The sequence below is a fragment of the Aulonocara stuartgranti genome (genome assembly GCF_965226115.1).
Source record: "Aulonocara stuartgranti genome assembly, chromosome: 7".
Classification (NCBI taxonomy): domain Eukaryota; kingdom Metazoa; phylum Chordata; class Actinopteri; order Cichliformes; family Cichlidae; genus Aulonocara; species Aulonocara stuartgranti.
Genome location: NC_138945.1, coordinates 4,130,349 through 4,155,369, shown reverse-complemented (window position 1 = coordinate 4,155,369; position 25,021 = coordinate 4,130,349). Strand labels below are relative to the sequence as shown.

At 44.2% G+C, this 25,021-nt stretch overlaps 1 protein-coding gene and 1 long non-coding RNA gene across 2 annotated transcripts; one reads left to right on the top strand and one right to left on the bottom strand.

The window, feature by feature from the left end:
• Window positions 1-4,785: 4,785 nt before the first annotated feature.
• LOC309711553 (mixed lineage kinase domain-like protein) lies at window positions 4,786-16,973 on the bottom strand. Its single transcript, XM_082541950.1, has 12 exons — window positions 16,875-16,973; window positions 15,625-15,805; window positions 14,414-14,852; window positions 12,499-12,597; window positions 11,226-11,403; window positions 10,811-10,911; window positions 9,605-9,740; window positions 9,343-9,427; window positions 9,109-9,260; window positions 6,587-6,636; window positions 5,931-6,071; window positions 4,786-5,829 (listed from the first exon to the last, which is right to left on the bottom strand). Exons 3-12 carry the CDS (start codon window positions 14,844-14,846, stop codon window positions 5,780-5,782), a joined length of 1,425 nt encoding a protein of 474 aa, XP_082398076.1. The 5' UTR covers window positions 14,847-14,852; window positions 15,625-15,805; window positions 16,875-16,973; the 3' UTR covers window positions 4,786-5,779.
• A 5,726-nt stretch (window positions 16,974-22,699) lies between these two features.
• On the top strand, window positions 22,700-24,427 carry LOC309709745. The gene is made up of 2 exons (XR_014277590.1): window positions 22,700-22,887; window positions 23,523-24,427. It is a non-coding gene; the product is annotated as an uncharacterized lncRNA (long non-coding RNA).
• Window positions 24,428-25,021: the final 594 nt, after the last annotated feature.

The following is a 25,021-nucleotide window of genomic DNA, read 5'->3' as shown; positions in this document are numbered from 1 at the left end:
GAAGGGCAGCATGATCAGTTCTGACAACAAATGCTGTGCCGCACAGGTAGTATTTAAAGTGTCTCACCCCCGCCACCACAGCCAACAGCTCTCGTCGTGTGACACAGTAGCGCCGCTCGCTCCTGTTCAGGACCCGGCTGAAGTACGCCACCACCTTCTCCCCTTCCAGTCCAACCTGCGACAACACCGCTCCCAGCCCCACATTACTTGCGTCAGTGTCCAGGACAAAAGGCAGGGCAGGGTCAGGGGGGGCAAGGACTGGGGACTCTGTCAGCGATCTGCGGAGGGTGTCGAACGCCTGCTGACAGTCCTGGGTCCAGATGAAGTCACGGTCCTTCTGCAGCAGGTGGAAGAGTGGTGCGGCTATGGAGGAAAAGCCCTTCACAAACCTCCTGTAATAAGACGCCAGTCCTAGGAAGCTTTTGAGCTGTTTCTGGTCTGCTGGTGTGGGCCACTCGGTAATGGTGTGAATTTTTTCCTCCAAAGTGCTGATGCCCTCACGACCCAGCTTGTGGCCCAGAAACTCCACCTCCCTCCTCATGAAGTGGCACTTGTCGGGATGCAGCTTCAGGCCTGCAGCCGCCACCCTCTCCAACACTTGTCTCAGGGCATCCAGGGCAGCATCAAAGGAGCTCCCGTGCACTAGAAGATCATCCAGGTAAACCAGACACCGTTGCCGTGGGACGCCAGCCAGCACACTGTCCATGAGCCTCTCGAAGGTCGCAGGAGCGTTGCAAAGGCCAAAACTCAGGACTTTGAACTGCCATAGTCCCCTGTTAGTGCAGAAGGCTGTCTTCGGTCTGGATTCCGGGGACAGTGGCACCTGCCAGTAGCCACTCCGCAGGTCCAGGGTGGAAAACCAGGAGGACCCGGCTACTAAGTCGAGGGACTCATCAATCCTGGGAAGGGGGTAAGAGTCTTTCTTCGTCACTTTGTTGAGTGGTCTGTAGTCCACACAGAAACGCATCCTAGGACTTTTTTTCTTAGGCACCATCACCACCGCGGAGGCCCACGGGCTATCAGATGGTTCTATGATGCCCGCCTTCATCATTTCACACAGCTCCCTGTCTGCAGCCTCCTGAAGAGCCAGGGGCAGGCGGCGGGGGCGCACTTTAATAGGCTGGGCATCCCCGGTCTCAATGACGTGCTCTACCAAGTGTGTCAAGCCAACATCACTTTCTTTCAGGGCAAAAATGTCACTAAACTCTTTTAGTACCTGCCATAGACTCTCTTGCTGCTGTGGAGTCAGCCCCTCACAGTTCTTTGACCAGATACTCCTCACTGCTGAGAGCCTCTCCTCCTCCTCCTCCTCCGCTCGCTGTTCTGCTGGCGGGTCTGCAGGGGTCTCTGCGGTGGAGGTGGACGCCGCGGCAGATGCTGTGCAGACCGGGGGAGGAATAAGCGGCACCTTCTTCCCATCAGGGAGTACGAGGAGGCCTTTGCCTAAGTCCAGTACACCACCAATGGCTCGTAAAAAATCCAGCCCAAGGATGCAGGCGTCCTGCACGTCAGCCACCCAGGCAGCATAAGACACACCGAGGTCCCCCACCTTGAACTGGAACACTCCCTTCCCTCTCATTGGGGCCAGATCACCGGTCACAGTCTTAAGTTGCACGTTAGTCGGTTGTACAGCAGCTCCGGTTGGGACAATATCGGGTCGGACCAGCGTTGCATTGGATCCCGTGTCCAGCAGGGCCGTACAGGACACCCCCGCAATCGTCACTGGAACATGGCAAAAGCCGCCAACCTGGGTCCAGCCCACAGTGATGGCCGCACCGGGTGGAGGTGGCGGTGGTGTGGGGATGTCGTTCTCCCAGGCCCGTGTACTCCCGCCTACACGGGCCCGTGGGCGTTTCCCTGAACCGCTGCAAGCTTGGGGCACTGCCTGATGAGGTGTCCGACTTGTCCACATCCCCAGCAGCTCTGAGGTCGGCGGTGTGGGCCAGCCCGAGGGGAAGGCGACTGCAGCGAAGCTGTCTGCACCAAACTGCACAGGCCCGCTGGTGTCTCCATCTGTTCCACAGGTGCTGACACAGCCCTCACCACGTGTGCGTCGTCAGCGCCCCCAGAGGATCCTGCAAGCATCTCCCTCTCCAACGCTAGCTCCAGGGCTGCACTGAGTGTGGCCGGCCGAGCAAGCTGAGTTTGCATGCGGAGCTCTTTAGGGCTCAGGGCCTGCAGGAACTGGTCCCGAGCTAACTCCGCCTGCACTGATGGTGGCATGCTGTCATACGCCCTCCGGCAAAGGCACTCGACTTCATGGGCCAAAATGCGGAGGGGCTCACCTGGCAATCTGCGTCTGTTGTGGAACTCCGACCTCAGCAGCACTGGTTGGTTATATTGCCCGAAGCGCCTCTGAAGTGCTCCGACCAGAGCATTATAATCTCCCCTCTGCTCCTCGGTCAGCAGCAGCAGGCATGCAGCTGCATCCTCACACAGGCACAAAGCCAATTGGAGAGCTTTATGTTCCTCAGACCAGCCAGCTGCAACAGCTAACAGCTCGAACTGTGCGATAAACACCTCCCATGGCGTCTTGCCGCTGAACTTAGGCGTTTTTATATTCGCTGCAGCTTGCTGGGCGCCGCCATGTTTGTTTACATCACGTGACGGCGCGCCGAGCGAGGTCGACTTCTTCCCGCCGGAATCGCGGCCGCTGTGCGAACAGTTCCCGAGCCTAGTCAAACCTGGAGAAAATCCAGCCTCGGCAGACAGCCGCAGCGCCGTTTCCCTCACTCCATGGGCGGGCGAGCGCGGACGAACCTCCCTCTCCTCCGTCTCCTTCTTAATCCTGCCCGGCAACATCCTCGTCTCGTAACGGCAAGCGTCGCCGGCAACAGGGTCTCGGGCGTTCTGGGGTTCTTTTTTCTTTCTTCACTTCTGACACCAATGTAACGTTCACAAGAACCAGACGGTTGGGGTCTCAGTTTGTCCGTTTATTCGGCACATAAGCCAGCGGGTTGTTAACTCAGGGGGAGCGCTCTCGAACTACCCCTCTCTTCAGCCTGGCACACACACAGAACTACCAGGTCCCCCCACCCCTTCCTGTACACCACCCTCACTACTTCCTGCAGCCCAACCAAACATGAATCTTAAAGGAACAACAACAGTGTGCAGAGAAAACCAACATGTCACTGTCCAGTAACACTTAACCATCGTTACATTATGTTACGTACAATAGTCTTTCGTTCTACACGGTGCATTTCAAGGTCCTGTACCCATCCGTCGGTAAACTGTACCTGGGCTTGTTGCAGTGACCTGAAGTTACTAAAGTTCATGAGTGTATGCACTCACTCCAAGAAGCGTATAATTATAAATCTGAGCGTGGTGAAAGTTGGGCAGCACGCTGACGTCTTTTGTCCACTCTTTCACTCCTTTGATTTTTTCCTCGTATCTTTTCTTTGTCTTTTCGTCGAGTCTGTCTTTGTACGGACCGGCATTGTTCTCCTTTTGTTTTGTACATTCCTTTTTTGTGTGGCAAAGAAAAAAAAAAGAAGGTATTGGAACCGGAGAATGAATGTTTTGCGGTGCTGCAAATGTTTGCATTTGATGCGGTACTTGGATTGTTTTGCCACGAGTTCCCGGCATGCAATGCGCGAAAATCACGTGATTGCTAAAGAAGGGGGAGGGTGCAGCCAGCCTCCTCGGCTGTAATTGGTCCAGCCCAGAGTCGATCATGACCAATTGGCCAAATGCCCGGTATGCCCGATGGCCAGTCCAGCTATGCTGTCAACTGAAGGCTGTGTGCAGGCAGGAGTGGTGGTAAGGAGGACCCAGTGCACAGACACTCAGAGGCAGAAAGTAAACTCAAACTCAGATTTATTGCTACATGGCAAACAGAGAACTAGCAAAACTGAGAATACAAATACTAAACTGAAAATAACAATAACCTAGTGATGGGTCTAGCAACACTGACACACCGACGCTTGTATCAAGCTCACAGAGCAAACCTGTATCGGTGCGCGCGTCACTTTAAGAAAAAGTCACGTGATCGATACAGCTGCTGTATCGCTCATTGCCAACTCGCCAAAATGTGTTTAAAAGGTACCGCATCCGCATCTGCCAACGGAATGAGTCGCCAACAAAAACCCCCACAAAATTACTCTCACAAGGGTAAAAAACAACAACAACAACAACAACATATCTCTCCATAAAAAAACGGAGCCCGAAAGAAAAAGAAATGTTTCTGCTGTGTGGGGTCATTTTGATCTTTTAACTGCAAATAAGGTAACTGTTTGTCTGTCTTTGTTTCAGTGTAATCTATCAGAACAGGAAAAACAGCAATGTGACCTGCAGTGTAAAATATTTACTTCATTTTATGCAGGTTAAATGTCGCATCTGTTCTGCGGAGCTTCTTACACAAACAAAAGCACCTCCTCAGTGTTTAGGCATTACAGAGCCAAACATGAAAATGAGGAGACAAACACACCGAGAATGAACACAGGTTGTCCTATATAGACATTGAGCAGCATTATCATCATATATATATTTTTTTTAAATATGTGTTTTATTATTTTGAAATCAAGCATCTAGGAAGACTGTTTTTGACCAGGCAGTCCTGAATTTTATTATAAAGGACAGCCAACCCCTTAGTATTGTGGAGAATGTTGGAGAGGAACATTCCAAGATCAGAGGATCCTTTAACGTACTGGGGGACTAGGAGGACATCTTATCTGAACCTTTTCCACCTGGCTTTACAGTTTTTGTGTACCCCAGCTTTATCTGTGCCCTGTGAGCGTGTTTTTCCAAAGCTAGGGAGATGGTGTCCAAAAAACGCAATAGACTGAATGCAAAAACATTGGATAAACTTATTTTTCTGAATAGTCAATTTTCTGAAGAGTCAATTACATTTAAATGGGTAACATTACATTCATAATACTTTCGTTTTAATTTTCGCTTAATGTGATTCACAATATATTTAAAGATGTCTACAATATTTGCAATGTAAAAGATATAAAATGATTCCATGGACAGTGTATACAAATATGACTAGGTCATTGAATCAGTGTCTGTTGTGAGTCTCAAGTAAGTTGCCTGCAATGATATTTAAGGTCCAGCAGGTGTCAGTATGGAGCAAAATAGCAACACTGTGTCGACACAGTATCGATACGGTTTGGGGAATGTGCTGAAACACTTCACAAGGCCTCATCTACCCATCACTACGCTAGCTCGAGCGAGCGGACGGACGGACGGACGGAACACACAGCATGAAACGAGGGTAGATCGCAACCTGGACAAAGAGAAACACAGGGCTTAAATACACAGAGGGAGCAATCAGGGAATGGGAAACAGAAAGGAAACACAGCTGGGGCAAATCAGGCCTAACGAGACAAAGGAAGCAAAACCAGACACATTAACATGAGACACAGACTTTCAAAGTAAAACAGGAAACACAGACTGAACTTACAGACACAGACTCACAAGCAGGCACTGCAACAGAGGGAACAGAGACGTGGGATCAGGGCAGACACAGAGCCTGACTGGACACAGAATAGAGGGAATAAGGAAGCCAAAACTTGAGAACCACATAAACACACACCAAGAAGAACTGGGGAAAAAATAGAAATGCAAAACAAAAACCAAAATTTTCACAAAAATAAACTAAGATGAGAACACTAATAAAAAGGTACAAAACTGAAATCACTGTGTCAACGACCCAGGTACCCTAAAGGTAGAATATAAATACAATTTAGTGGCCCACAAGTTAAAGTCCAGTTTTATTCAAAGCTGCATTTCCTCCCCTGAGGATGAGCCTGGCCAGCAGAAAGGCAGATGAAGAGTTTCATTGGTTCTCTAACTGTGCCACCACACTGCGCAGTCTATCCACCAGTACTACAGAAGACAAAATATTGTTAGAAATTTAGTAAACTGAACCCCGACAGTCACAGAAAGATAACTGAACATACTGATGGAGTCATTATTATTATTATCACCTCCAGCTGAAGGCCTCTGGAAGCTATCGAAGTCTCGGCACTCGTTTATTAGCTGGCCCAGTTCTGGAGGACAGTCATCGGGAAGCGGCTCTTTGCACTTCTCTTCTAACACCTTCCTATAAATTTCTTCATCTGAAAAACCTGGAAAACATGTACAGACAACTTGGTACGGATGCCTGACTGCACAAGTTCTCAGTGATTCAGGTTCATGGTAGTGTTAGGCACTCAAAATGAAGTCGATGGGATTTCATTTTGGTTTGCGAAGACATTTCACTTCTGTATGCATGTGAGTCATTAAACTTCACATGAACCAAGGTATGAATCAAGGCCTGGGCCACTGCTGTCACATGTGCCAAGGTGTGACAGCTCTGTGAGACATTACCATGCCGTGCCATTATTTATTCAATTCGATTCAATTAAATTTTATTTATATAGCTCCAAATTACCACAGCAATCACCTTCACCTTGTATATTTTTAAGTAAAGCACTTACAGTAATACAGAGACATTAAGATAGTAGCTCAATCAGCTTTTAGAGCAGAATAAGCGTCTTGGAATACAGTTCAAATGTCTTCCCAAAAGAAAATGAAGTCCACCTGCCTTATTTGAAGTGTTTAATACCAGGATAATACAAGTTGATTTTCAGCAGATACAAACCTTCAAAGGGTTTCTTACGGGTTGCGACTTCCCACAGGACGATTCCAAAGCTGAAAGACAACAATGAAAATAGGAACGTTTTAGAAGGAACGTTTTCTAAAGCATTTGGGCATGATCAGTTCATGCCCTAAAACTCACCCAGGTTATGCAGCAGGATGATGTTGTGGAAACACACCAGCAGGTCCACCTTGTAAATCAGGGATATTATAGTTTTTCTATTTGGTTTCTATTTAGTTCAGTTTAATTTCATTTAGTTTCCAGAGTGAGTTTGCTTGTTTCAGTTTAGTTTCAAATTTTTATGTTTAGTTTCAGTTTAGTTTCTATCATCCATCCATCCCCTTTCGCTTATCTGAGGCTGGGTTGCAGGGGCAGCAGCCTAAGCAGAGAAGCCCAGGCCTCCTTCTCCCCAACCGCTTCCACCAGCTCTTCCAGGGGAACACCAAGCTGTTCCCAGGCCAGCCGAGAGATATAAGCTCTCCAGCTTTTCCTGGGTCTGCCATGGGGCCTCCTCCCCATGAGACATGCCCGGAACACCTCACCGACAAGCAGTGATGGGAATAACGGCGTTACAAGTAACGGCGTTACTTTTTTCAATAACGAGTAATCTAACTAATTACTATTCCTATCGTTACAACGCCGTTACAGTTACTAACAAGAAAATGCGGTCTGTTACTATTTTTCAACAAACAGACGGTTGAAGCTGTGTTCAGCTCACCACATCTTATATCAGTTGCACGGAAGTAGCTGTAAGTAATCTGGGCGCTACAGCTTTAAGCAGCTGCGCGCTCCCGCGGACGGTAATCACGATCACTGTCTAGCACAACAGCTGGACATAAGGGGGCAAAACATTCGCATGAATGCTGCTGTTTGACTGAGGAAGAATAAAGGAGTCGTGGTGAGCCAATCACATGACCACTTAAAGACAAAGCAACAAGGTGATTTATACCAGTTTATAAATTGATCGGCCACGTAAAACCAGAGTCATGATAAACAAGATATACGCGGCGCTTTTTCCTCAATAGTTTCGTCACGTTTACTGTCTAAAGACAGCGCGGCGAGCACTCTCTGCTTATGAGCAAAAATTAAAAAACAAAAAAACGGGAAGTTTTAGGAGTGACGGAGAGAGAGAGAGCAGAAAAAGAGAGAGAGCGAGTTTTGAGATGTGAGAAATCTGTGACGTTTAGCGTGTTTGGGGTGTGTAGTTAATGTGTTGTCTTGTGTAGTTAGTGTGTAGTGTTGTGGATAGTTTTGTGTTGTGTGTCAGAACAATGAGGCGACTGCTGTCTCCAGGTAGAAACAGGAGTGATACACCTGCTGCTGTCAGACCTGCAGGTATCAGGCTGTGATGTTCTCCTTTATAGTGGACACAAATTTTTGGAGTGGCACAAATAATTTGTGGCATCTTATTGAAGAACAGCTGATTGTTCTGTAAATAGTTTGAAATGGTTATTAAAAAAATCAAGGTAAAAGGTAAATGGATGCAAATAACTTTGTTGTTTGCAAAACTTGTGCATAGGATTTTAAAATTGACATTTATATTTGCATTTAAAGTTATGAAATATGATCATTAAACATGTTTGTGGTTGTTACAGTAAAAATATAACTTTTTCTACTCTGAGTTTATGTTTTTTGTCTGATTTTAGATCAATTGTGTTAATACAGTATGTCAAAATGAAAACATAACTGTAAATTCAGACACGTGAGGTTGTGCTGAAAACAATGATACCAAACAAGGTAAAACGTGGAGGGAAAAGTAGTTAAAAATGGCCAATTATACCCTGGACCCCAGAGGGTTAAACGTTTTTTAAAGTAACGCAATAGTTACTTTTCAAGTAATTAATTACTTTTAGAATATTGCAACTCAGTTACTTTTTTTGAAGAAGTAACTTGTAACTATAATTAATTACTTTTTATGAGTAACTTGCCCAACACTGCCGACGAGCCACACGGGAGGCATCTGTGTCAGATGCCTGAACCACCTCAACTGGCTCTATTTAATGTGGAGGAGCAGCAGCTCCACTCTGAGCCCCTCCCAGATGGCTGAACTTCTCACCCAATCTCTCAGGGAGAGGCCAGACACCCTTCAGAGGAAGCCCATTTCTGCTGCTTGTATCCAGTTACTACAGTTCTTTCGGTCACTACCCACAGCTTGTGACCATAGGTGAGGGAAGGGACGTAGATCAACCGGTAAATTGAGAGCTTCGCTTTTATACTCAGCTCTTTCTTCACCACGACAGACCGGTACAGTGTCTGCCTCACTGCAGCCGTAACACCAAACCGTCTGTCGATCTCCCGCTCCCTTCTTCCGTCATTCGTAACCAAGACCGTGACATACTTAAACACCATTTTGGATTTGCTCAACTTATCTTTGTCTAATATAAAATTTTAAACATGCCATTGTGACAAATATTCCAAAAATAATAAATCAGTAAGTGTGCTAAAACTTTTTCACATCATTTCAGCTGAACAAAAACTCATTTAATGCTGGTGTGAGTGGAAGTATATCCCAGGCTGGTGCTCACCTGTACATCTCACACTCTTTGCTGTAAGGATGGTTGATGTTGTTGAGCCTCTCGGGAGAGTAGTAGCACAGGGACCTGATTGCGTCGTCATTGGTAGATTTCTTCACCTTTTTCAGAGACGTCTCTGTTTTTGCCAGCTCAAAACCTCCGAGCTAAAAAGAACAACAACATCATCAGTGCTGCTGCTGTTCAATTTGGACTGCAAGGAATCCCAGCATGCACTGCCCTCAGTACCTTGACGGTGTAGCCTTCAGCCACCAAGAACTTGCTGCTGTTGATGCACCCGTGCACCTTAGATTTTTCTTCTGTATTGTGTAGTCTAAAATATGACAGTTAAAAACATTAGTGCATAAACTACACATTCTCATCTCAGGCTCAGCGACTCACCTGCTGTTTGGTTTGGACTTTTTTAAATGTGCTTTCTAAGATTTAAAAAAAAGCAATTATAATAATTATTTATAATATAATAATTTGTCAATAAAGCAGAAACACTGACCGATAGAGTCCTTGTGCTGCATCGAAACACATACGAGCTTTCCTGATCCAGGACAGCCTGCAGTCAGAGTCCAGAACCTGACGAAGACTTCCTTTCTCGCAGTACTCCATGATGATGAAGAACTGAGGGTTGGGTCCTACAGGTAGCCACAAGGACAAGTTATTACAAGTTCATAGCAAACTTTTCCCCATCTTTTGTTGTAATCTCTAATTTTCACTTCCTTCATAATTTTGAAAAATTGCTTCATTTTACTTCCTGTTTTACTTCCTGTTTTATTTTTACAGAAAGTCTTTATAGGACTGCACAGAGTTCTGTGAAAACTTGTTTTTTAAGGGGACTGTAGCTTCTCATGTGACTTTCTTTGTTTTTACTTCTCTTTTTTGTTCTCCCCCAAAAGGGAGGGGGTATGTAATCAGTCCCATTGGCTTATTTCCTTATTTGTTTGCCTGTCTGTCTATTTGTTTAGATGAAAATCGAGTCAAGGCCACACCAAATGCAAAAATCAGTAAAAACTTTACCTTACCCAGATATCACAACAATATACAGGGACATGAAAACTGACATCAGCATGCTATAATAAAAACATTATAACATAAGATAACTTTAGTATAGCCACTGACCGTCCAATGTCTTAACATGCTACAAGGAACTGTGGCATATTAGGAAATTGGACGGTCCAATTGTTCCTTGTCTCTTGTTGTTGTTTTTTTAAACAGACACAGGACCACAAGAACGATTCAGTCTTTATCATATGCTCTGCCAAACAAGCACAATGTCTTGATTGAGTTTACGAATGCCTTGTTATCCCTGTTCCTGTATATAGTCTGCGTCTTCTCCCTGAGTCCTTGTCAGATAGTTGTCTCTTCACCTCAGGTTCCTGCAAACAGCGACCGACTGTGTAAATAAAGTTAATGCTAAAAAGCACGCAAACATCATCAGGTCTGCTGTGGTTTTGTTACAAAGTGCTTGTGCAAGCTCCATGGCACTGTTCCCTGCAGGAGACTCATCAGCTCTGACAGATAGCAATGACATGGGTACCTACTGGCACCAAATGACCTAGAGGATGCCACCAGAATCCTTCAATAAAAACATTTGTATGAGACCATATATTCCCAAACATCAGCTGGGACAAAGTAAAGACTTAGACTCTAAGTTTTACCACCTCTGTCTGTCTGCAACGTTACTGACAGGCTACATTCAACTCACCATTCTCACCCAGGATACTGATACCAAACATTCGCAGGATGTTGGGCGACTCAAATCTCTTCATGGTGTCGACTTCTTTGTTGAAAATGGACTGCACCTTTCTGCAAATGGTAAAAAAAAACCCTTTATGGTGTCAATGAATACATACCGATGTAAATACACGTAAACAGTATTCTAATGTTTGAGCTCAAATTTAAGTTTAGTTTAAACTCCTTCATATCAAATTATTCTTTAATCCTTGTTTCTAGGAGACAGATTTCTCTTCTAGCCAATGTTTTAATGTATTTCTGAATAAACAGAGTCTGCAAATGAATTTAAGTTCATTGGTGGCTTCTGACTATATAGAACTGCTTATTTTATGTAAAAAAAAAAAATCATTTTTTTTCTCAGTATGCAGCTGAACTGTGGCACAGACCCTAGGTTGGTGTTCACAGGGTCGATATATCTCTTGATGGCAACTGTGAATCCACGATATTCTCCTTTGTAGACCTCTGAGGTTGCTGTTTCCATGAAGGGCTTTTTGGGATGTTTGTACTTTAGCTCCTGTGGTTTAATCATTCGGATGTCCACACTAGTGATGCTGGGCTTATTCACTGTAAAAAGAAGAAAAAAAACTTGTCAGTAAATTATATAAATAATACATTTTTTAAAATTTATGTAGCACCTTTCTAGACAGATTCACAAAGTGCTACACATAACAAATAATAAAAAGGTAAAACAGACAATATAAAACAGGCAAAAAAACCAAAACATAAACCATTCACAGTTCAGCAGTTTGTTTATTTTGTTTGTTTTGTTTGCCCAAATTCATGGTGGTATGAGCCTTTTGGGAGTTTCCTCCAGTGATTAAAAATCCAGATTCCCAGTCGTTGTTTTTGTTTCTCTGCATCACAGACATTAAACTGCTGCAGTTTAGTCAGACACTGATAGAGCCCAATGGCCAAAGTTAGTTATGGAAAAATTGTCCTGAATACAGGACAAGTTGTTAATTTGTGACATGGATGTGAAGTTTTTAATCACTCTTTTTAAAAGAGCTTAAATGGCTTTTTCATCTGAATATTTAATTTACTTATGAAGTAAATTAAATACTTCATAAGTATTCGTATTACTAGGAGTAAGGTGAACGGCAACTGCAAGATATTATATCGCAGATCTACATTCGGTCAGTCAGCTTTTTCTATAAAGGCTCGCCATCTGTGGAGCACACTTCCAACCGATATCAAATTGATTACAGACATTAGATCTTTTACATTGAAGGTTAAAGTGTGGTTAAAGGGAAATCAAAGATGTAGTCATTTTAACTAATGATTTTAATTTCATTTAAAATTATTGTCGAGTAGCTGTAATTGTATTTATGATGTAATTTGGTTTTATGAAAATGTATGTTTTATTGTAAAATGTATCTATTTAGATTGTAAGCCCAACAAGGGACAATTGTTGAAAATTAGCAGTAGCTATAAACCTGTGCGGCACATCAGTTTCATGGCTTGCACTTGAACTATGTTAAACTGCGCTGTCCCTTTTAAATAAATAAATTCACGTTACCCTATGAGGCTGACCCATCCCTATATACTCTAAGGGTCTGTAGATGTGAAATTCATCTGATTTTGACGGGGTCAGGTGGGCCTTTGTTTTTTCAGATTTAGTTGTTTCTATCCGTAATGAAACTCTATATGTGCTGCACTCACACATCTCCACGACTTTTTCCACGTTGACTTTAAGATGCTCAAACTGTTTCAGCATGGTGTTGGTTTTCTCTTGCTGATCCTTCATGTAGTCCAGGAGCACTGAAGAGCAAACAGAGAAAGCCATACTCTGATTCCCCATCCAAACTCTAGGATCTAATTTGACAACATTACTGATATCGTTACTCCTGCTTTACCTCAAATATTGTGAAAATGTTTTTTCTTGAAAGAAAAAAACAACTTCCTGTTCTCAACATTTTATCTGTGTCTTTGTTGAAAAATGTCTTTCAGGCTAGTGGTCCCTGAGTGCTCACTATAATCAGCACCTTACTGCTCTCTGGCCAAATCCCTCCTTATTTTAAGAATGCTGTCATCCACAGATAAAAAAAAACAACCCCAAAACAAACAAGCTTGGTCCTTCACTTCTTGGCAGATAAAGACCAATCTCAAAATTACAGTTTATTGCTAAGATTTTATAAAAAGGCTGTAGCTAAGCAGCTTACAGCCGTTTTGGACAAATGCAGTATAACTGACACATGCCAATTTGAATTATAACCATCTAAAAGGCTCAACTTTGTTCATATAAGTTCTTCTTCACACACTAAGGTTAATTATAGATGACCTCTAATTTGTTGCCTCTGATTCCAGATAAAACTGAGGTTATTTTACTCGGCCCAGAAAGTCTTAGAAATATGGTATCTAAGCAGATTCTTGCTCTGGATGGCATTACCTTGGCCTCCAGTAACGCTGTGAGGAACCTTGAAGTCATTTTTGACCAGGACATGTCCTTCAATGCACATATTAAACAAATATGTAAGACTGCTTTCTTCCATTTGCGCAACATCTCTAAAATGAGAAATATCCTGTCTCAGAGTGACGCTGAAAAACTAGTTCATGCATTTATTACTTCCAGGCTGGACTTTTTAGTCCTGACAGGGACTAGAAAGAGAGAGCAGATTTCCCCTTCATTGGCTCCCTGTTAAATCCAGAATTCAAAATCCTGCTCCTCACTTACAAGGTCTTAAATAATCAGGCCCCATCATATCTTAATGACCTTGTAGTACCATATCACCCTATTAGAGCACTTCGCTCTCACACTGCAGGCCTACTTGTTGTTCCTAGAGTATTTAGAAGTAGAATGGGAGGCAGAGCCTTCAGTTTTCAGGCCCCTCTTCTGTGGAACCAGCTTCCAGTTTGGATTCGGGAGACAGACACTATCTCTACTTTTAAGATTAGGCTTAAAACTTTCCTTTTTGCTAAAGCATATAGTTAGGGCTGGACCAGGTGACCCTGAATCCTCCCTTAGTTATTCTGCAATAGGTGTGGACTGCTGGGAGATTCCCATGATGCATTGAGTGTTTCTTCTTCAGTCACTTTTTTTCACTCACTAAATGTTTATACACCTCTCTGCATTTAATTATTAGTAATTATAAATCCCCAGCTCTCTTTATAAATCTTTGGTTCACTCTTGTTTATATCATGTAAGAAATATTGCAATGTTAAGTCCCATTATATCACTCTAGAATGGGGAAATGTTAGTAATGCACTTATTTCATCACGTTTGGATTATTGTAATTCACTGTTTACTTGTCTAAGCAAAAGCTCCCTGGATTGTCTGCAGGTTGTTCAGATCTCTGCTGAAAGGCTTCTGACCAAATCTGTTGCTGCTCCAGCTGCACTGGCTCCCAATTCACTCAAGAACTCATTTTAAGATTGTGGGTCTGACTTTCAGTCCTCTTCATAGACACACACTTGTTAGCTGTAAACAAAATTGGGAAACTTTCTGGTAAAGATCCTGCTCTCTTGGTCCACTTATCCCTGCATAACAATGGACAAGTATCACATTTGAGACCAAGTAGTTAATTGTTTCTGCTCAAATCTCTCTACAAAAGCAAATCCATAATCAGTTTCCCCTCACATGTCTTCAGTTCTGCGTCGTCCTCCCTCCCATCCAACTGATCTTCTTTCTCTCTGGTCGTCTGTTTAAATACCTCATACAGCATGTTCCCCTGCTCCACCTGCAAAGCTCCAGACAGCACCTGGAAGGCATCGTTGAGCCGTTCGTTCACACTGTTGAACTCGTCTCCATGGTTGCTGGAGTTTAGGATGCGCTCCACCAAATTGGCTGAGGCATATTTTCTGATAAGTTCCTGTGCTGATTGAAGAGTGACGGACAGTTCTCTCAGAGGTTTCTCTACCCCTGGAGGCGTCCGTTTGATGGACTTCACCAGCTTCTCCAAGGCTTTGACTCGGTTACAAACACGTCGGCAGCGCTTTTTATTGGCCTTCACATTCTCAACCAGGTCATAGATCTGTGAGGCGATGGACAGGATGGGATCTACAAAGTCCATGACAAGCTAAAGAGACAGAGAGGATGGACAGTTTATACAGAATAAACTGAAACTGAAAAAAAAATCTGAGTACAATATTATTTATTTTGAATGAGTTGAAGTAACAAGAAAAAATCAAACAAGTCTAACTTCGATCTAGAATCATAGCTCTTTTCCTTAAGCATTAGTATCGTTTTTGTAGAGAAATGTGATGCATCGATTTCCAGAGTCTGGAATGAATTAAAACTAAATTGAAATGAAGAAATCAACCATCATTTTAAAAATGGCTAATGAAAACTATTGAAGAGCTGAAATAATTTAGACTTTTTCAGACTTAACCACAGACGCGCCTGTAAATATAGTCCCTCTGGATTTCTCTAACTTCTCTGTTTTGACCGCTCTTACACAATACCCAATGATTTTTGTTTACCTGAACCGTGATGTTTATTCTTAAACTGATCCAGTCTCAAACAGAAATCTGAAAGTAACAGGTGTCCAACACTTTGATGTACTCCCCCCTCATTCTTCCTCTGTGAAAGAGTTAAAACTGTGCTGCAGCAGACACTCAGAGAAGATTTCCCTCAAATTCTCACTGAGGGTTCAGTTTAAACAAAATCAAAGAACAAGAAAAAACGACCCTGGAGTACGCACACATCCTGACGTACACACAACAGAATCACTACACAGCAGGAAGTGCAGCTTTTCTGTAAATGTTTAAACTTGTTTCTTCACAGAGTCATCAAATGGGAAAAGACCTGCTGTGAGAGCAAGATAAGAAGAAAGCAGAAAGCTAGTTTACCTGTCTTCCTGTCTTTGTGCAGGTGTGTGCCGAGTTTAAATGCTATAAGAAAATGAAACCGCCTCTATCGCCTTGAACTGTGGCACTGCTCCTCGTTGCTTCCTGTTTCTGTCTGACAGATAAACACGCCTTTCCTGGTCCCCTGTGCTCCTCTGACAGGCCTGGATTACTCTGCTTTATCCTGGAAGCAGAAGTAGAAATCACTGTGGGGGATGGAGGCTTCCTGATTAATAACGATTTCAGTCTCTCAGCAAGTGTAGCAAAAGTGGTCAGCTGTGTTTTAGCCACACACTAAAACAATAAAAGGTCTGTGTCTGTACAAGTATTTCCTTTAAGCTAAATACCGAGGCTTCAGACTGCTCTAAGCACTCAATTTAATATTTAATTTCACATAAAATTAATATGGATTCTAACTGTCTCTTTGTCTCATACACACGCAGACACACCAAGAAAAGGATTTCCATTGAAAGTTTGGCAGTTATTTAGAAAGTCCCTATTGTTTCTGGACACCATCTATGATAGCGAGCAGCTGATACATGTTATGTTTGGTCACACAGGAGGAGGAGACCCCAGAAATGTCCTCAGAAGAGCTACTTTTTAATTTTCTGTACTTACATTACAGAACCTGTACTAAAATTAAAGGATCTGTTTAACACAAGTGTCTGCTAGAGTGAAAAATATCTGTACGTAAGTGCTGGATCGTTTTCATTTAATATCTCAGTGAATTTAAATACAGTCTAAGATATTAGGATACTTAAACACAGACGAATGGTGGTATATTTTAAATGTGTAACACTGACATTTATCATGTTGTGAATGTGTGTGTGAATGGGTGAATGACTGAATGTAGTGTAAAGCGCTTTGGGGTCCTATGGACTAGAAAAGCGCTATACAAATGCAGGCCATTTACCATTTACCATGTTCCGTTTCCGCACTGTGTCTTTATTTGATTATCAGTCTGTTTTACTTCACTTTAGCAACGTTTTTCTCCTTTAAACATAAACCCAAATCTTTGCCTCCTCACTAAATAAAGCATAATAAACTGTTTTTGTTTTACTGTATGAAACAAAGCACATCCTTAATAAACAAACTAGCCTGACTCAGATTTGGCCCATGTAGAGATTTCATCTTTTCCTTTTTCTTCTGAACAACACTGTCATGGCTACCGGACGGACTCGACAGAGTTCTTGGCAAACAAAAGAAGACAGTTTATTTACAACGGGGAACATCTCAGTGCTATAGATATGTACAGTTAGTTGGGTGGGGGTCCAGGGCTCCAGGGAGAGGGGGGAATCAACATACACGCTTTCTCTTCAGCACAATGACCGCCGCAGCTCCTCCGCACAAACGCCACAACACACCGGAAACTCAGGAAAGGACCGTAACCTGGTCAGGAAGGGGGGGTTCAGGGTAATTAAATCAATGCTATTTAATCATTAACTGAGAGAACTGAGAGAATCAGCCAGATCCAGCAACAGGTGGTGACAATCACACAGGTGCGTGGGCCAAGAGCAAGAGCCTGTAACGAGCTCCGCCCAGGCAGACAGGAGCGAGGGAGAGAGAGAGAGAAAAACCTGTCGCCAGCTTGAGCCAGCCAGAGAGACACGGGGACCATGACAAGCATACTTTGGGGAATTTTCAAAGAGCACTGAAGTTTGTTGAAAATATCAGACTACATTGAATTACACTGACACACACACATGAACATAAATTTACTTTGTCACTATTTACTAATCTATTTGTATATTTAACCCCCGCTTAAAAGTGCTTTACTCCAAACATTGTGTTGCTCATGGATTTTTGTATAAGTAGATGGGTTCTTTGGCCAGCTGAATGACCATGAACCTAAAAGTATTTCATGTATTTAATTGTAAACATTGTTTTGTCTTTGTTGCTGTTGTGTCATTTTTCCTTTCACATATTTTCCTATAAAAGCAACGCGGTGGTGATGTCAGGAGGATTGGTTATCCACAGGAACACCACACACTTGACCATCAGTTGATCAAAAGGAAGAAGACGTTCAATGAACGCAAAGGTGTGCCAAAGACTCACAGGATTTATCTGTACAGTGAACTTGAGATGACCACCAACACTGGCATACACATTCACAGTGTGTATCAGTGTTGTTGAAGTGTGAAGATGTGGTTCAAGGGTCAATATTTACCAATAATGTTAGGATGCCTGGGTCGTCGACCCAGGGTTTTTGAGTTAATGTTATTATTTATAAATTCTAGTTTTTGGTTTCTTTGAGTTCTGTCTTATGGTTTATGTCTCTGTCTTCTTTAGTTGCTCTGTCTCCCCTATCACCTGTATCCCCTTGTCTAGTTTGCGTCTCTGTGTATCCTTAGTTCCTATATCCCCGTGTTCAGTCAGTGTTTGTGTCTGCCCTGGTCCCACGTCTCTGTTCCCTCTGTAGTGCCTGCATGTGAGTCTATGTTATGTGTTTCCTGTTTTACTTTGAAGGTCTCTGTCTTAGTGTGTTCAGTTTACGCTTCCTTTTGTCTCGTCAGTTCTGATTTGCCCCAGCTGTATTTCCCTCCTGTTATTCATTCCCTGATTACTCCCTCTGTGTATTTAAGCCCTGTGTTTCTCTGTGTCCGTGTCGCGATCTACCGTTTTCCTAGCTGTGTGTTCTGTCATTCCGCCGGTGTAAGTTTATTTTGATTTTTCCAGTTATGTTATATTTGAGTTTAACATTAAAGTTGTTTTGAGTTCACATCTGTCTCCGGAGTCTGCACCTTGGGTCCTATTCCTGCCTGCACACAGCCACACCTAACAGAAGATCGCGACCATACTATGGACCCAGCAGACTCCGTGTGGTATCAGCGACCCGCAGTTTCTGCCTTCCTCAAGGAGATCGTGAGGGAGGAAGCTGAGCATGCCCAGGAGCTCCAGTCACCCTTCTATGGGTCACGTTTGGCTTTGGGAGGGCCCCGCAGCCTCCAAACTGCCGTGGCTACGGCCGAGCCAGCGTCTATGCCTCGGGCGATCAGGTTGAGCACGTGCTCCTTCTCTCCAGTTGCTACACCTCCGCCTTCACCCCTGGATTACCAGTCCGACAAGAGAGTTAAGCGGCGGAGGAAGAGAGGTTATGTGACACCGGACATTAGACTCACTCCGCTGCAGTCCTTCGCTCTGTTTTTGGGTCTGCCACGTTCTGAGCTTCACAAACTCTCTGCTTCCTCATCGCAGCCCGGTCCTTTGGAGGATTCGCAGCCCAGTTCGCCACCTCCCACTTCCCGGAGGAGGCGACGCTCACACCGTCACCACTCTTTTTCTGCGGAGCAACTCCCGGTGGTGAGTTGTGATTGCTGTCGTTCCTCGGAGCTGGAAAAAAACAATCATATGAACACTGCTAAGACTGAGACTATTAAGACTGTTAGACGTGGTGGTGGTGGTGGTGGTAGGAAGTTAAAAAACGTTTTAGAAGAGTCTGTGTTTGCTGAGCCTGCTCCTTCGCACCATTGTGTTCCTGCTCCCAGGGCAGCTCAGGCCCAGCATTCCCCTGAACCTGTTTCAGTGCTTCAGGTGAGGGAGGCTGAGGTCCGGCTGGTCCCTGCTCAGGTGTCTAGGCTGGCTGAGCCTCTGCCTGTTGCTGCACCCGTACCTTCTCCTCGGGTGGGAGTGGCTGGTGTCCGGCAGGTACTTGCACCTGTTTCTGACCTCGCTGGAGGCTCAGGTGAGCCCGTCCAGCAGTTTTCTGTAGGATCCGTAGGCTCAGACAACCTAGTCCAACCATCTGCTAATCCACCACCTCACCCGCCATTACTGCCTTCGTTACAACAGTCAATACAACTTAAACTTCTCTCCATAGCTCAGACATTAGCTCACCTATCAGCTCAGTCACCTGCTCAGTTTCTGCCTCAGTTGTTTGCTCAGCCTCCTGTCTCCGCTGGAGGGTCCGAGGAATCGCTTCAGCCGTCTCTTCCTGCTGGAGGGTCCGAGGGGCCGCTTCAGCCGTCTGTCTCCGCTGGAGGGTCCGAGGGGCCGCTTCAGCCGTCTGTCTCCGCTGGAGGGTCCGAGGGGGCCGTTCAGCCACCACCGGCTCCACCGCCTGGTCCGGGCTCCGAGTCTGCAGCTCCGCCTGGTCCGGCCTCTGCAGCTCCGCCTGGTCCGAAATCAGCCTCAGCCTCTGTTCCTGCTTCGCCTGGTCCGAAATCAGCCTCGGCCTCAGCCTGTGCTACGCCTGGTCCGGCCTCAGCCTCTGCAGCTCCGCCTGGTCCAGTCTCCGAGTGTTCAGCTTCGTCTGCTCCTGAGGTCTCCATGCTGTCTGTTCCTGCGCGGCCTGCCCGGCCTGCCCGGCCTGCGCGTCCTGTCCGGCCTGCACGTTCTGTCCGGCCGATGACTGGACGTCGTTGCCGTCATGGACAGCCCCCTGGACTACGCCGCCGTCGGTGCCTCCCGCCCGGCCGGCCTCCTGATCTGCTCCGTCGCCACCGGTGCCTTCTGCCCGGCCGGCCTCCTGAACTGTTTTCTGGGCTCTTGGACCATCAGCCTCCGGGCCGCCCCCCTGTCCTACCCGGGTTTGGACTGTTGTGCCGTCAGCCTCCGGGCCGGCCCCCTGAACTTTTTTGAGACTATTTCCTGGGCCTCTGCGCCTTTCGTGAGCTCTTTTGTTTGTTTGCTTTTGGACTTTGACTGGGCCTTGGTGCTGTTGTTTTGGACTTTGTTTCTGTGTTTTGTTCTGTTGCTTTCCGGGCTCCAGTGTTTTGCACTTTTTTTTTTTTTTTTTTTTTTTTTTTGTTTTTTTTTTTTTGTTTTGTTGTTTCTGGCTCCTTGTTTTGTTTCTAGCCCTCCATCCTGTTTCCCCCGCCGCCCACCCTGGTTGGGTTGTTTTTGGTTTTTTTGATTTTGATATTTTGGTTTGGGCTGGCTTCCAGACAGCCCTTAAGGGGGGGGGGGGTACTGTTAGGATGCCTGGGTCATCGACCCAGGGTTTTTGAGTTAATGTTATTATTTATAAATTCTAGTTTTTGGTTTCTTTGAGTTCTGTCTTATGGTTTATGTCTCTGTCTTCTTTAGTTGCTCTGTCTCCCCTATCACCTGTATCCCCTTGTCTAGTTTGCGTCTCTGTGTATCCTTAGTTCCTATATCCCCGTGTTCAGTCAGTGTTTGTGTCTGCCCTGGTCCCACGTCTCTGTTCCCTCTGTAGTGCCTGCATGTGAGTCTGTTATGTGTTTCCTGTTTTACTTTGAAGGTCTCTATCTTGGTGTGTTCAGTTTACGCTTCCTTTTGTCTCGTCAGTTCTGATTTGCCCCAGCTGTATTTCCCTCCTGTTATTCATTCCCTGATTACTCCCTGTGTATTTAAGCCCTGTGTTTCTGTGTCCGTGTCGCGATCTACCGTTTTCCTAGCTGTGTGTTCTGTCATTCCTCCGGTGTAAGTTTATTTTGATTTTTCCAGTTATGTTATATTTGAGTTTAACATTAAAGTTGTTTTGAGTTCACATCTGTCTCCGGAGTCTGCACCTTGGGTCCTATTCCTGCCTGCACACAGCCACACCTAACAAATAACCGTAAACAATGAATTTTAATCAAAGAATCAGATTGTCATAAAACCTTGAGATATTTGTAAGGAGAGAGGATTTCTTCATGTTTTGAGGAAGTGCTGAAGACTGAAGTGACACAACTTCAACTTTATGAATGACACTGATTTTATTATTTTGATATGATGTTGCATTTATTAATGATGGCTGCTGCTCCTGTCTCTTCCATCAGGTGAAGAATGCTGCTCATGCTCGTCCGGCAGGTCCTGCTTCTCCGGTCGCTTCTCCAGCCGCTCCTGCTCCTCCTTTAGTTCCTGTTGCTCCCGCAGGGACAGGAAAAACGCGTGGGAGCAGCGCCCTCTCGCTAATGTGCGAAAGGGCGCTGCTCCCACATAAAATCCAGGTGCACAAGATTACCCAATCTGAGCCTCTCCTGCGCGTGCGAGAGGGTTCCACACCCAGCCACCACTCAATCCGGACCACCTCTCGCATGCACACAAGATTACGCCACCCCGAGCCCCTTTACACGCGCGCGAGAAGGCACCACAACCAGCCACCACTCAATCCAGGACACCTCTCGCACGCGCACTCAGGAACGTATGCGCGAAAAGGGCGCTGCTCCCACGCCATGATATACAATTCAAGCTCATCCTCGCAGGCATACGAGATTACCCACTCGGAGCCCCTCCTGCGCGTGCGAGAGGGTGCCACACCCAGCCACCACTCAATCCGGACCACCTCTCGCACGCGCAACAGATTACCCACTCCGAGCCCCTCTTGCACGCGTGCGAGAGGGTGCCACACCCAGCCACCACTCAATCCGGACCACCTCTCGCATGCACACAAGATTACGCCACCCAGAGCCCCTTTACACGCGCGCGAGAAGGCACCACAACCAGTCACCACTCAATCCGGACCACCTCTCGCACGCGCACCAGATTACCCACTCCGAGCCCCTCCACACTGTGTTTAGAAAAGTTTAACATTAACGTGAACACTGCATGTTCCCTTAATAATTCCACCTTAGCAAATGTCACTTGTCGAGCGGTCCTTACCTTAAAAAAATAATCTTTTTTCTTTCCTCTCCTCTCTTTTTCTCCTCTGTAATCCAAAGTACATGTACCAGCTCTGCCAGCATTCTTCAAAATGTGTTTGTTTCCATAAATGCTAACATTCATTTGAACAAAACGCATTCTAAATGCGTCTGACGCATTTGCTAAGCTCCACCCCCGGCTACTGTTGAGCAGCAATAATAATAATAATAATAATAATATCCTGGTTTCTATATTTCTCGATGTAGCACAGTGTCTTGTTAATTTATTAGGTTGAGTCATTTAAAAGAACATGTCACAAACTTGTATTGATTCACAAATACATCACCTAATCATATGTGATAAGTTGGGACTAAATTTAAGTTGCGTAATGGTCAAGCAACTTGATAGCACAGTGTAACTGCGCGAAATTTAGGGCTACAAAATCCCGTTTTGTCATCTAAAGCTATAGCCTACTATTGTCACAAGGGGGCGCTTTAATGCAGTCTTGCGTCTCGTGCGCAGGAAGCAGTGTCTGTCTCTTCCTGTGAGAGTTTCCCTCAAATGACGGTCAAGTGTGTGTGTGAGCACGGGCAGAAAATATCTCGGTATGCGGTGCTGCAAACCAGTTAATGAGACCAAATTATTTTTACATATCAATGCTATTAAACTACTGTTTTATTAGGCCCCGAACTCTGACCAATAAGGGAATAACATCAGTCGAGTTATTTGTGTTGGAAATTCCCGGTGAGTCAAATCCTTCCGTTAGCTTCCTGTTAAGCTTATTTTACTAACCGATTAAGCTCAGAAACCTTTGGAAAACAAACAATCGGGAGCTTTGTGTCGTTTTATTTGTCTCGTTGTTTATACAGTGTGGTGTAAGTGTTGAACGTTTTAAGCTACTGATGTTACTGCCGATGCTAGGTGTGATGCTAGCTGCTATTTGCCCCCCAAGCCATATCACAATCAGGGAGGTATTCAACTATAAGTACTTGCTCTGTCTGTATTAAAATGGTTCAGTTTTAATAGAAACAGCACATTTCAAGTGTTTGTACTGTAAATTAAGTTGCATTTGCTTGTTAAGATGTAAGATTGATAAATGTCACTTTCATTGTAAACAGTGGTTATTACTGTTTAAGCTGCTTATGTTCTTTACTGTGACATAATTGTGATAAAATAATTTGTGACTGTAACTGTGGTTACTTGTTAAAGCTAAAAGAAATACCATTTGTTATTAATACATTTGGAATCCAAGTAGATTCTTAAGTATGTGGATAATATTTGATAATATCCTTTTGGAGGAAAAGAGGTTAATGAGCACAAAATGCAATGGAAATTCATTGGTGTGCACTATTTGTGTTGATTGTATTTTGAACTGCTAGAGAGGATTCTGGAGAACCACTGAGCCCAGTCCAAAAGAGATCCTGGATGATGGTGAAATGGTGTGACCAGCCATGTGATCGGATTATGGGGATTGCCTGAAGAACTGATTCAAGCCCTACCTTGAATTTCAGATAAGCCGATGCACTGTTAGTCCTTCCTGGGCAGTAGGTAATAGGTTCTGCACAGGGACATTTCCCTTACACTACACCTGTTTGGGTTTCAACAAACTTTAAAGGACAATTCAGTCAGTCTTTTTGTTTCAGTGTCTTATTTTATTTTGTTTTGATTTCCATCTATTCACCCTTAAAAAGCACTATTAGTGTGCAATTTGGTTGACTGTGATTGTATGTGTTTATGAGTTGTACTGAGGCAATGAAGGTGCCAGTTGTTCATTTTCAAGCCAGCTCCTTTTGTGAGTCCCAAATCAAAACCTCTTTCTGAACCTAGTTAGATGTCGAGGGTCTCTATTTGAATTGATATTAAACTGGTCCTGAGTAGAGGTGCCACAATAGCAGGTCCCTGAGGAGAGGACTGCCTTCATGATTGGCTAGTTGTAGGTAACAGCAGCAGATTCCCCAGATGCTCTTTAGAGTCTGCTGACAATTCAGTGCAAATCTGTGAGCGAGTATCTCAGGCATGACACTTAACTCTGAACATCTAAAAGTGTTTTACACAGAAAAATGCAGACATATTTTAGAAAACAGTGGAAGGATATGGCTTCCTCAATCAATATGCAGTAAAATAAAAGTTTCTAATTTTGTCAGTCGCATTGTTTAATGTCCAAATCAGACTGCAGGTGAAGTGTTTGTGCCTTCATAGATCGACCTTGATCTGTAAATTGATTGTGATGTAAAAGTCAGTAGATGTAATAAATGTGGAAAACCTTTCCTGTTATTTTCCTTAAGACATCTTGGGCTGCTCATCTTTTTGTGAATGTGTTGCTCATTAAATGTGGTTGGTTTAACAGATAATTAAATATTATGTTAATATTTACAATAAAAAGGCTCATATTTTTACTTCATATTCAGTTCTACTCACTGTCACAATTCTGCTAGGTTGCTAAAGTACTCAAAGTTTTCCCAAGTATTATGCTGATGATATTTATAAAGTATAAAATAATAAAGATAAATATAATAATCATGAAAAACTTTTACTTAATTAGAATTTTAAATGTCAGCTTCTTACTTGTAATGTATTATCTTAATGTCATATTAATAATTTTACTGAAGTAACTATATTCTCCTGTCATCTTATTAAGAATGTGCAGTCATGCAGGAATAAACAACAAGGTTGTTGTGTGCTGGGAAAGTACAGCTGGAGTGGTGACGGAAACTGCCAAGAAGGTGTTTGTTGTATTCTCTGGACAGAGGAGAGAAGGCAAGGAAACTTGGTGGTGGAAGTAAAGTATTTAAAGGAAGAGGCTGAAAAAGAAGGAAGTAGACAGCACTACTGGGAGACTTGGCAATGAGAGTGATGGCAAAGGAAAATCCTTATAGTG